Source organism: Rhineura floridana, chromosome 4 (genome assembly GCF_030035675.1).
Source record: "Rhineura floridana isolate rRhiFlo1 chromosome 4, rRhiFlo1.hap2, whole genome shotgun sequence".
NCBI lineage: Eukaryota > Metazoa > Chordata > Lepidosauria > Squamata > Rhineuridae > Rhineura > Rhineura floridana.
Window position 1 is genome coordinate 95,421,803 of NC_084483.1, and position 13,623 is coordinate 95,435,425.

Genomic DNA, 13,623 nt, shown 5'->3' on the forward strand with positions numbered 1-13,623 from the left:
TCAGCTTTGATGACCAGAAGAAACTAGCAGATGAGCAAGGCAATTATTGTATATAAGTGAATTAGAAAATAGAGCATCTTACCTCAGACCAAAGATATGTGACTGCTCGTAATTGAATAATGAATGAATTTTAGCTTCCGTGTTCACAATTATAAGCCTGTCAACGATGTCCTGACATTTAAAAACACCAATTTTATTAATTTGTGATCAACACTTTCAGTACACATCATTACTCAGCAATTCTCATTAATACAGGTTTTAAAAGCATATGAACACATGACCAGAATGTATATTAAAGACATGATTTCATTATTACAGTTCCTCACAAATAGCTCTTAAACTTGCAATAAGCAATTCAGTAAACTCTCCTTGTGGTTAAAAAAAACAGTATTTTCCCCATTTCATTTCAGTCTGCTTCTCTGACATAAATCTAAATACTAGGCAAACAGAATAATAAAAACAGTCATTATCAGATACTTTGCATGTATTCAATACCCAGTGCATTTATTTTGAAAACTATGTGTACATCTAGGGAAAACATTATGAATAACTACAGAATAAAGTTCCTATAAAGGAAGCCTGTTCCTAATTGGATTTCTTAAACAAGAGAATTTATACAGCCTTGCTAATGTGAGAACACAAAGAATCTACAAAGAATGGAGATTTGCCAACATAGTAAAACTATGTTTTGATTAGAGCTCACATCCAAGTACTTTGACACCTCAAATAGCTAACAACCAATTCTGTCTACAAGCAGCAAAAAAAGAAGAAAACCCCACTCTTGCCCAACTGTTGTCTGACTTGCAGCCAAAAGCAAGGTTTCCAGCCCTCAAGGATCACTTTCTTAAATCCTCATAGATGAGTTCAGAGAATAAATGTCAGTAGCCAAAGGGAATTTGAGACTACTTTTTGTGCTTACTCTACCCCAAAACAGTTCCATTTCTCATCCTCATTGCTAGCACCTAGTGTGCTTTGCCATGTGAACATAGGAAGCTGCCTTATATCAAGTCAATCCATTGGTCCATGTAGCTCATTACTGTTCACACTGACTGGCGGCAGCTTGCCAGGTTTCAGTCAGGAGTCTCTCTCAGCCCTACCTGGAGACACCAGGCATTGAACCTACTCCTTGTGTATACAATGAAGATGCCATACCACTGAGCTACAACTCTTCCCCTGAATAACAGGCATACTGCGGTTGAATGAATGAATGAATGAATGAATGAATGAATGAAACTTTATTTTTACCCCGCCCTTTTTCCAAACTGGAACTCAGGGCGGCTTACAAATAAAACTACATGTAGTTAAAAACATAGAAAAACATACAATTTAAAATACAATTAAACAATGCACAACCTTAAAACGTTAAAAGGCACTTAAAAATCTAAAAACAATTTAAAATAATACAAATAAAAATATAAAACAATAAAACAAGCCTTGTAAAGCCTAATCCTAAACACCTCCTATCCCAAAAGCCTGTCGGAATAAAAAAGTCTTTACTTGCCGACGGAAGGATGGCAAGGAGGGGGCCATTCGTGCCTCCCTAGGAAGGGAGTTCCAGAACCTAGGAGCAGCCACTGAGAAGGCCCTATCTCGCGTCCCCACCAATCGCACTTGTGAGGGTGTTGGGACTGAGAGAAGGGCCTCTCCTGAAGATCTCAGGGCCCGGGCAGGCTCATACAGAGAGATACGGTCTGACAAATAGCCTGGACCTGGGCCGTATAGGGCTTTAAAGGTCAAAACCAGCACTTTGAATTGTGACCGGAAACAAACTGGCAGCCAGTGGAGCTGTTGTAACAAGGGAGTTGTATGATCCCTGTAACCAGCCCCTGTTAACACTCTGGCTGCAGCTCTTTGTACCAGTTTAAGTTTCCGAACAGTTTTCAAAGGCAGCCCCACGTAGAGTGCGTTACAGTAGTCTAAACGGGATGTAACTAAGGCATGCATCACCATAGTCAAATCAGGCATGATTTGCCTGACTGCAGGATTAACCAAAGACATTTTGCTATTTGAGGCAAAAGACACAGAATCACAGAATAGTGGAGTTGAAGGGGCCTATAAGGCCATCGAGCTCAACCCCCTGCTCAATGTAGGAATCCAAATCAAAGCACACACAACAGATGGCTGTCCAGCTGCTTCTTGAATGCCTCCAGTGTTAGAGCCCACTACCTCCCTTGGTAATTGATTGATTGAGTTTGTTTATTTATTGAGTTGATTCCATTGTCATACTGCTCTAATTGTTAGGAGGTTTTTCCTAGTATTCAGTCAAAATCTGGCTCCTGTAACTTGAGCCCATTATTCTGTGTCCTTCACTCTGGAACAATCAAGAAGATATCTGTACTTCAAGAGTGCTATCATATCTTCCCTTAGTCTTCAGTCTCAAGGCTAAACATGCCCAGTTTTTTCAGTCTCTCCTCATAGGGCTTTGTTTCCAGTTCCCTGATCATCCTTGTTGCCCTCCCTCCGAACTTGTTCATCTGCATTCTTCCTAAAGTGTGGTGTTCAGAACTGGATGCAGTACTCAAGATGAGGCCTAACCAGTGCCATATAGAGGGAAACTAGTACTTCATGCAATTCCCAAGTTGTTCATGCAATTCCCGAGTCCCAGGCTATGGTTTAAAGGCACATGAGGCCAGCACCCTGCTGAAGGTAAGAATGGTCAGGCCTGGTCAGTGCCTGGATGTGAGACCGTGTCAGACCCATATGAAAGCTGCCTTGGGTTTCTATCATGAAAAGAAAGGCGGGGAATAAATGTAATAAATAAATAATAAATAAAATAATCATGTGGAAACTATACTTCTGTGAATGCAGCCTAAAATAGCATTCGCCTTTTTTGTAGTCACATTGCACAATTGGCTCATATTCGGCTTGTGATCAACAAATATTCCAAGATCCTTCTCGCTTGTAGTACTACTAAGCCAAATATCCCCATCTTATGACTGTGCATTTGGTCTCTTTTTCCTAGATGTAGAACTTTGCACTTTTCCCTGTTAAATTTCAGCCCAATGCTCCAGGCTATCAAGATCCATTTGACTTTTGTTTCCGTCTTCCAAGGTATTACTTATCCTACACAGTTTTGTGTCATCTGTAAGTACAATAAGCATTCCCTGTGCCTGCTTATCCAAGTCATTAATAAGAATGTTGAAAAGCACTGGACCCAGGACTGAGGCCTGTGCTATCCCACTTGTTACCTCTCCCCAGTTTGAGATGGAACACTGATAAGCACTCTGAGTACAATTCTGTAGCCAACTGTGGATCTACCTGATATTTGTTCCATCCAGCCCACATTTAGCTAGCTTGCTAATCAGAATATTGTGGGACCCTTTGTCAAAAGCTTTGCTGAAGTCAAGATATATTATGTCCACAACATTCCATGATCTACAAGGGACGCTGCCAGATTAAAAAGTGAGATAAGGTTAGTCTGGCAGGATTTGTTCTTGACAAATCCATGTTGGCTTCTAGTAATCAATGCATTGTTTTCAAGGTGTTTACAGATTGACGTAGAAGAGGCAGGATTGGAGCTTGAGATTGATAGACAAATGGTCAAGGAATACTTAATCACTTTGAATGAGTTCAAATCAGCAAGGCCCAATAAACTGCATCCTAGAGAATTGAAGGAACAGGCTGAAGAACTCTCAGAACCACTGTCTATTACCTTTGTGAAATCATGGAGGACTGGTGAAGTCCCAGATGACTGGAGGAGAGCTAATGCTGTCCCTATCTTCAAAAAGGGCAAAAAGAAGGAACCGGGGAACTACATACCAGTCAGCCTAACATCAATCCCTGGGAAAACTCTGGAGCAGATTATAAAGCAGTCAATCTGTAAGCACCTTGAAAACAACGCAGTGATTTCTAGGAGCCAACATGGATTTATGAAGAACAAATCCTGCCAAACTAATTTTATTTCGTTTTTTGTTTGGGTAACATCCCTTGTAGACTGTGGGTAATGCTGTGGACATAATATATCTCGACTTCAGCAAAGCATTTGACAAAGTGCCCCATGATATTCTGATTAGCAAACTAGCTAAATGTGGGTTGGATGGAACAACAATCAGGTGGATCCACAGTTGGCTCCAGAATCGTACTCAAAGAGTGCTTATCAATGGTTTCTTCTCAAACTGGGGGGAAGTAACGAGTGGGGTACCACAGGGCTTGGTCCTGGGCCCAGTGTTCTTCAACATTTTTATTAATGACTTGGATGAGGAGGTACAGAGCATCCTTATCAAATTTGCAGATGATACAAAATTGGGGGGCACAGCTAATACCACGGAAGATAAAAACAAAAAAAGAAGAGAATGAACAAGTCCAAGAAGATGATTTTACACCAAAATCATCTGCAGCGATGGAAACACAAGGACACCTTGGAAAACAAACATCTGGTTGCCCGTGCAGCCCATCTCACGTACAGTGCCTTGCAAAAGTAATCAGATCTCTGATCAATGCTCTCATAGTGAAAAATGGAGATGGACGGCCTTCAAGTCGATTCCAACTTATGGCGACCCTATGAATAGGGTTTTCATGGTAAGGGGTATTCAGAGGGGGTTTACCATTGCCTCCCTCTGAGGATGAGAGGCAGTGACTGGCCCAAGGTCACCCAGTGAGCTTCATGGCTGTGTGGGAATTTTCCCAGGTCATATTCCAACACCTTAATCACTCTAACCACTACACAATACTGGCTCTCCTGCTCTCATGTTACTGAATTACAAATGGTATACGGTAATTTCATTCTATATATTTTATTTTAAAACACCAAAACTCAGAATCAATTATTATGAGGCGACATTGGTTTTATGTTGGGAAATGTTTGTAAGAAACATACACGTATTCCAATTTTATATTTTATAAAAGAAAAAATATTGTATGTGTTGAAAATGTATTCAAAATCTTCAGCAATAGTAGAAAACCAAACCAACAATTTAAACAATTAGTAAATCACCCACCATTCGAAAATATTGTGTTGGTGGAGAAAAGAAACGAAAAGTAAAATGCAAAATATATAATTAAAACAGTAATAATATATTAAATCCATTTTTAAAAGTTTGTTTCAATCATAGCACAATCATTCAGTAGAGCTTTTTTAAAAGGATTAAGAGAAAAGCTACTTACTATAATATCTGTAGGAACTTCACGAAGAGAATATTCTGGTTTATTAGGTATCTCTTGATCGCCTATCAGTTCATAAACAGCAGGGTAGGATAACAAGTTTATCAGAGCTAGAAAAGACTAAAGCAGGAAACGGTGACATAGTAAAAAAAAAAAGACTATTGGAATTTCATTTAAAGCCTATTGCAAAAGTCATTACTTTGGTTTTCACAAATATATACACGGAGTGACCTTTTATTGGACCAACTCCTGTTAGTGTGGGTATGTAAGCTTTAGAGTTACACAGAATGGAAAAGTAAGTATGTATTTCAGGCAGAGCAGGGCTAGTTAAAGGTGATTAAAGACATCTGCAGGGTGTCTACCATGGGTAACAAGGCAGAAAGTAATGAACACAGACTACAAGTCAATGCAATACCAGCTAGTATTATAGGGTCAGAGATGTGAGGATGGCAAACTGAGCAAGGTGGAAGGCTGGGTGCGAGGAAGCAGATGACATCCAAAGCTGCCACAAACCCAAGTTCTGCTACCTTTAGTTCTACTCTATATCAGTGAAGCCCGGACTACACCTGCACTTTACATCTGGCGGGCAGACCTGAGTATAGTATAACTAAAATATGCAAGTATAACTAAAATGCAAGTATAACTAAAAGCCACCACCTCCCAGCAGAGCTCCTTTACACCATGGCACTATGCTGAAAATTTAGCTAGCATACAGCAGCCTTGATACAACAGCCTTGATTTGCCAATGAGACTAGTGTAGCAAGCATGATGCCCATCTGCTTTAGGACAGGCATTCAAAGAATAGCCTGCTCGCAGAAAAAAATGGGCTAAGCTATATGCATACTAGTTTCTCTCTCTCAGCCTGAAGAATGTATTTTTTTTAAAAAATCATACATTCCTATGCCCAACATATAAGTTTGCAAAAAAAATAAGTGATGAGAGTTATTGCTGTGTCACATAGAGAGAAAAACATTTTTATAATAAAATGCAGAAAGAACGGGATGCTTCACAAAGCAACAATAACTTCATTATAAAGTAGGAACAGCCACTTATTTTTACTTTTCAAATACACTCGTTTAAATTCTACTAGAGAACATGAAACTGTGCTAAGACAGTGATTATTTGCAAAAAATGTGGATTGTGAGTTTTATATGGGTATTGTTTTATTCTGGATAACTGTCTTTATTTGTAGATGTTTGTAATTACATTCTGTATTATGGCCTCTGGCCGGAAAAATAAACTGATTGATCAAAACATATTCACTGAAGTTGAAAACATCCTGATGCAATTATAAGCAATTCTTCTAGAACCGATTTTGCTTCTGTGCTTTAAGCTGCTAAGCTTTGAAAATATTAAATGCTAAACTAATTTATTAACATTTTCATTTGATTTATGGGGTCACAACTGACAATAAGGGTGCAGTCTATCAAGAATAAGCCCTATAATAAAAAGCAAGTTGCAGCATGGTAGGGTAATCTTATGCTATTCTTTCACTGTTTTCCTAATACTCAACTATACCATAATACAGGCATACCCCGCTTAACGTCGCTTCACTTAACGTCGCCTCGCTATAACGTACATGCTCCATACGCCACCATACCCCGCTTAACATACACGTGCTTCGCAATTATGGACACTTAATGGCATGATGCCGCTGCCATCTAGTGGCGATTGCAGTGCAGTACATGCATAGATAATTGCTTCACTTTAAGTACATTTTCACTTTACATACACGCTCCGGTCCCATTGCGTATGTTAAAGCGGGGTATGCCTGTATCTAAATTACAAATGGGTGTAATGAGGAACAAAATATTGGGGATTTTTAATCTTTATTCACCTCAGTGAACCAGAGTTTGGAAAACCTGCAACAGCAAAGATTTCTGGGAAATAGCCTCTCTGTGATCTCTGAGTAGCTACGTATCTTGAAAGCCTGAGGGTATGGATTTCCTGACTCCTATGAAAATTTGGGGAATGTTATCCAGTAAGAATCAGGTGCTCCTTTCAAACAAAGAAACAGCTTGCATAAGGATTATGATAATCTTAACCTTTACAAGACAGGATAATGATTATCTGAAACATCAATGCTGTCTGAGGTCTTATCAGGCCGATATAGCCAGATTACCTGGGATCAACGTGTGTGTATTTGTGGTGCAAACGTGATTGAAGATCTATTTCACTATCTGCTAGAGTGCCCTCTATACTCTCATCCCAGAACCAAATTTCTTGATACCTTGCTGGTATGGTCGAGCTCACCGCAAGATAATATCATTTATCTTTTATCAGACCAGGACTACTCTGTTACACACAGGGTGGCCCTCTTTGCCCTTGCAGCACAAAAGTTACGGGCAAAGTTTGTCTCAGAAGTACTAAACAAATCTTATGGGGATTATGGTTATTTATTCGTGTACTACATCCACTGTATATGGCTAAGGGACATATGGTTCCTGTTTTAAAGTTGTTTTAATGCTGTGCTAATGCAGACTGTTTCTGTTGTTTTTTAAATTGTAATTGCTACAGCTAGGCAATAAAGTTTGACTGACTGACTGACTGACTGACTGAAACATCAGGAATTTACAGCAGGGAGATCACAGCTATTATCTGGGAACTTATCAGGGAATGGATTCTGGGGAAAAAAAGACTCCTTCACCAGTACTCCTAAACCAGCCTTTCCCAACTAGTGGGCCACCAGATGTTATTGGATCACAATTCCCATCTTTCCTGACCATTGGCAATGCTGGCTGAGGCTGATGGGAGTTGTGGTCCAACAACATCTGGTGGCCCACTAGTTGGGAAAGACTGTCCTAAACTCTTTCATTGTTCTAATCTGTCACGGCCACATCTTCCTGGTCACATTTACATTCAGTTTACATTGGGGGCAGTTTAGTTAGAAAAAGGTAAAAAACATGAGGGGTTTGAAGGGGTCAGCAGTTCCTCTTCTGGAGGGTTCCAACAGCTGCTTTTCTTACCAACACTCTCCAGCATCTTTGGGACAATTTACAGAACTTCAGAGCTAAGGATTTGGGTGAGATCTTTGAAATCTAGCGCTGGTTACACAAGGGCGGAGCTTTGGCTCATCGGGCTAGATACGAAAGTCTCTCTCTCACCTTTAGACTCCTAGCAATTCTCCAGGAAAAGTATACACAACTTCTGGGTTTCTTTCTTTTCTTTCTATGTGCTTCATGTGAAAGTGTGCATAAGTTTAATCTCTTTGCTTTAGTATCTAACACTACAAAATGCATGAATGAGTAACAGACGCTGTTTACATATTGGACTGCCTTCAAGTCGATCCCGACTTATGGCTACCCTATGAATAGGGTGTTCATGGTAAGCGGTATCCAGAGGGGGTTTACCATTGCCTCCCTCTGAGGCTAGTCCTCCGCAGCTGGCTAGGGCCTGCTCAGCTTGCCACAGCTGCACAAGCCGGCCCCTTCCTTGTCCACAACTGCCAGCTGGGGGGCAACTGGGCTCCTTGGGACTATGCAGCTTGCCCACAGCTGCACAGGTGGCAGGGCACGTAACCCCTGAGCCACTCCCTGTGGGGGTGATCTTTAGCTGGCCCTTGACACTCAGGAGACACGAGCGGGGATTTGAACTCACATACTCTGGACTCCCAGCCAGGCTGTCCTCCCCACTGTGCTATACCAGCTGTTTGTTTACATATTAACTGTAATTGTACACTGCAATATTTTTCCTTGTTTCTTCTCTTAATAAAACCACTCTTTATTTTTACTTTCTCCTCTGTGTGTGCCATTGGGCTAAGGGCAAATCTATGCACACTTTTGGGGTGACATGTGGGCAGCTCCAGCAAAAGATCCTGCTGCACTCACAATAGGGGAATTTGCATTTCTAGTGAGCTATGCTCATGAGGAAGTTCAAGGTCCATTCATAACAATGGCAGGCAAGAATATCCCAGTGAAAATGTTATTATTCATTTCAACACTATATTCACATATTATTATGCAAAAGAAAGGTTAAACCACCTTTTGACAGCTCCGGTCAATGGGATCAACTGGTGTTGATCTGGGATGAGTTACTCGGACATCATCTCTTCCACATTCTAGAACACTCCATAATTCAGTAACAAGTGCTTTTATAAATCCTATGAAGAGAATATTTTATTCACATGAACTTCAGCATATTTTATAGCAGAGGCCCTAGCAAAAGGCACTAGACAAAAGAAACCACACTTAGGACACCTTCAATAATTTAGCATGAAGCTGATAACCCTACTGTAACCTTTGATCAATGCAGCGATCCCTCCTTCATAAAATGCACAATTTCTAACATGGTCTCTTAAGGGATTAACTCTACCAATTGTCCCCACCACCACAGTATGTATTTCACAATCTTGTGGGAACAATTGGTGCAGTCATGTCCTCATGCCACCTGGTGGCTGTGCTTACAGTTCCACATGAACTTTCTTCTCAGAGACTAAGTACCTGTTGGGAGGCAGAGTTGGGGTCCCAGGGGGTTGGAAGAAGGGGATTCAGACGGATGGCAGGGAGGAGGGGGAGCAACTTCGCCCGAGTGGAGCGAAGACGAAGCAGAGGAAATGCCAGAGATAGGGTTGCTTAGCAACAGAGAGCCTGAGAGCTTTGGAGTTTCAGAATCGTCCCTGGACATTCCCACGCCTCCCCTTCTCCGAGGCTCAGAACAGGATGGAGAAGAGGGAGGGCTGCCCAAGGCAGAAAAGCCGCGCAGTTTACCATCAGCCCCCCCCATCCCCCATACTGGAATCGGAAACTTCAGAAGAGGAGGGGCTGATGCTTCCCCCTTCGCCGCGCACACGAAGACATCTGAAAAGACAAGAGAGAAGGGGGGGAAGGCGGGTAGTACCTGAGGGGCAGTTAAGGAGGAGCGAAAGGTTGCGCGCCCGTTTGGCCCCTTCTTAAAGAACAAGCGGGAAGCAGCTCCTTGCTCTGTCAACTTTCTCTCAATGCCGCAGGACCTGTATTTCTGTACTGCTTCATGAGAAGACGCAGTCTTTGTTTGGACATTACTCTAATAAAAACTGAATTACTTACAACCCCTGGTCTGGTTCCTGAGTCTCATCCTGGGCCTGACAGCTTGACAGAACCACCTCAATCACCCTCAACGCTCTCTTCACTTGACTGGGACAAGATGTCAAAGGGAGCGGGGGGGGAACGAACCCCACTTCCGAGACGGAAGAAATGAAACTCTTGAGGACTAAGGTAGCTGAATTGCAGATGGATGTCCAAGCCCTGCTAGCAGCCGTCAAGGCGTTGAAAACAGATAATCAAGCCATGAAGACCACGATAGACCAGATGCGAACAGCCCCTCCAGTTGCCGCAGTAAAGGTTCCCATTGGATTGCCCCCAAAACATGCGGGACAGAGTGATCAGTTGGCAACTTTCGTGGCTCAATGTGAATTATATCTGGATGTCAGGCACACAGAATTTCCAGACGATGGGGCTAAAGTCGCCTTCGTGATTAGCCTTCTGGAGGGAGAAGCTGCAAAATGGGTGACTCCATATCTGGTGAGAAAGGATACTGTCTTAAGAAGATACAGAGGATTTATACAGGAGATGACCGAGATGTTTCAAGACCTGCAAAGAGCTGAAACAGTAGTGCGGCAGCTAGGCGCTCTGAAGCAAGCTAAAGGGACTGTTTCCGAGTACACTAACGCTTTTAAAATTTTGTCCCAGGAAACGGGTTATAATGATGCCGCTTTGATGTTTATGTACCAGAGTGGATTAAATGCTGAAATCCTGGATGAGCTGGCCAGGACCACCCCTCCCACCGACCTGCCAGGGCTAATCCGGCTATGCCTACAGATAGATCACCGGATGGAAGGAAGACGCCTGGAAAAGAAGCAGGAGGGTCCGAGATACTCAGCCTCGGCATCCCGCAGCAAGGCCTTTTCCACTGCAGGGATGGCAGGTAATGCAACTGAGGGACAAGGAGGGGCTAGGCCAAGATTGTCAGAAGAAGAAAAGGAAAGACGACGTCAAGAACGTTTATGCTTTTATTGTTCAAGACCAGGCCATGTGGCCAGAGACTGTGGACTGAAAGGGGGGAAAGCCGAGCCGTCGGGAAACTAGAACACCCAATCCACGTGCAGGCCGGTGGACTGGGGGCCGCGTTGTATAAAGGCCCTCCAACGATCCAACCTCCCTCAAAAGGGGTGTTGGTCTTACCTATTCGGATTACAACTTCCAGAGGAGTCGTGTTTAATTCTACTGCCTTGACTGACAGTGGAGCCTCCACAAATTTTATTGATGCAAAGCTAGCCAAGCGTCATGGAATTTCCCGATGGAAACTGGACGCTCCCCTAGCTGTGGAGACCATCGATGGGAGACCCCTGAAGTCAGGAGGGGTGACACAAGCCACGGAGGAAGTGAAACTTCAAATCCCTGGGCATGAAGAGTTCATTTCGCTATACGTGTCAGATCTCTCAAACTTTGAGGTGATTCTGGGAATGCCCTGGCTAGCAAAGCATGAACCCAATATAAGTTGGAAGGAGGCGGTGGTGTGGTTCACCTCACAGTATTGTCAGGAGAACTGTCAACCCGAAGGAATCAAGAACATCTTGGCGGCGGCAGCGCAGGAGAGCGAGCAAGTGACCCTGCCGTTGAAGTATGAGGAATTCAAAGATGTATTTGATGAAAAAGAGGCAGAGACTCTACCCCCCCACCGCCAGGAGCCAGCATCCCATCGGGGAAAATTTACTCGCTCACAGAGACTGAGAGGGAGGCCCTGAAGGAATTTCTGGATAAAAACCTGAGGCGAGGATTCTTATGTCCCTCACAGTCCCCTTTTGGAGCGCCACTATTGTTTGTGAAAAAGAAGGGGGGGGAACTCAGACCTTGTAACGACTATCGCGCATTGAACCAGATCACCATCCCTAACAGCTACCCGCTGCCCCTGATCTCAGAGCTGTTAGACCGACTGCGCTCCGCAAAAGTCTTCACGAAGCTGGATTTGAGGGGAGCGTACAATCTGATCAGAATGAAGGAGGGGGATGAATGGAAAACGGGATTCTTGACCGCTTATGGTCAGTTTGAGTACCTGGTCATGCCGTTCGGGCTTTGTGGAAGTCCAGGAGTTTTTCAAAAGTTCATGAACGACGTGTTTAGAGACCTGTTGGACACGTATGTAATCTGTTACTTAGATGATATCCTGGTGTTCTCAAAGAACCAGGAAGACCATGATCAGCATGTGAAAACGGTGCTGAAGAGACTGAGAGAGAATCACTTGTATGCCAAGTTAGAGAAATGTGGATTTGACCTCCAGTCTTTGGACTTCCTTGGGTACCGAATCTCAGCGGAAGGAGTGGAGATGGACCCAGGGAAAGTAAGTTGTATATTGGACTGGGGCCTGCCTGTTACCAAAAAGGATGTACAACGATTTCTAGGGTTTGCCAACTATTACAGAAAGTTCATTCCAGGGTTTTCCAAATTAACAGCTCCTCTGACTGACTGTTTAAGGGGGAAGAAGAAGTTTCAATGGACAGAGAACGCCACCGAGGCCTTTGGGGAGCTGAAGAGAAGGTTTGCTACTGAGCCCATTCTGCGCTTTGCTGATCCGAACTGCCCTTTCGTAGTGGAAGCAGATGCTTCAGATTTTGCCATCGGGGGGGTCCTGCTACAATTAGACCAAGAAGGGAAGGAGCTGCACCCCTGTGCGTACTTCTCTCGGAAGTTAAAGCCTGCAGAGAAGAACTACACAGTTTGGGAGAAGGAGCTGCTGGCCATCAAGGATTCTTTTGAGAACTGGAGACAATACCTAGAGGGGGCCTCTCATCGAATTGAAGTGCGCTCCGACCACAAGAATCTTGAAAGCCTCCAAACAGCCAGAAAGTTGAACCAGAAACAGATAAGATGGCCCCAGTTCTTCACTAGATTCAACTTCAAGATTATTTATCATGCCCAAGCCAAAAACCAGAGAGCAGACGCCTTATCCAGACAGCCACAATTCAAAGAAAGTGAATCAGATGACCAGCCTCAGTACGTGATCCCGCCAGAGAAATTAACGTTGGGATCGTGTCAGCCTTCATGGGAAGAGGAACTCAAAAAGGCACAACAAGAAGATGTAGACATGCTAAGATATAGGCAGGAGACGGGACAAGATCAAGACTCAGAAGTAACTTTCCACTGGAGGGATGGACTGTTATGGTTCAAAACAGCCAGATATGTGCCAGAAGGGGAATTAAGGCTCAGAATCCTACGCCAGTGCCATGATTCCGTCACTTTGGGATTTACAAAACCATTCAGAACGTGGCCAAGGACTTTTGGTGGCCTAAAATGCGTTGGGATATTGAAAACTATGTAAAGTCCTGCTCTGTCTGTATGCGGACAAAAACACAAACAGGAAAACCAGCAGGACTGTTACAACCGTTACCTGTCCCACACGAACCCTGGAAGGACCTCTCCATGGATTTTATAACTGATTTACCCAAGTCCCAAGGAATGACAGCCATTCTAGTAGTGGTAGATTTACTCACCAAAATGGCGCATTTTCTTCCTTGTGCAGGGGCCTTAGAGGCTAAAGAAACGGCCAAGT

General features: G+C 43.3%; 1 protein-coding gene across 5 annotated transcripts in view; it reads right to left on the reverse strand.

Annotated features, from left to right (window-relative positions):
• The window catches only part of TBC1D32 (TBC1 domain family member 32), a 182,806-nt gene that overhangs the window by 79,039 nt on the left and 90,144 nt on the right, over positions 1-13,623 (reverse strand). For all 5 annotated transcript variants that reach the window (XM_061623722.1, XM_061623723.1, XM_061623720.1 and 2 more), the window contains exons 21-23: positions 9,081-9,199; positions 5,104-5,220; positions 83-171 (exon numbers count right to left, since the gene is read on the reverse strand). In XM_061623722.1, coding sequence (XP_061479706.1) covers positions 83-171; positions 5,104-5,220; positions 9,081-9,199 — 325 coding nt within the window. The remainder of the gene's footprint in view (positions 1-82; positions 172-5,103; positions 5,221-9,080; positions 9,200-13,623) is intronic.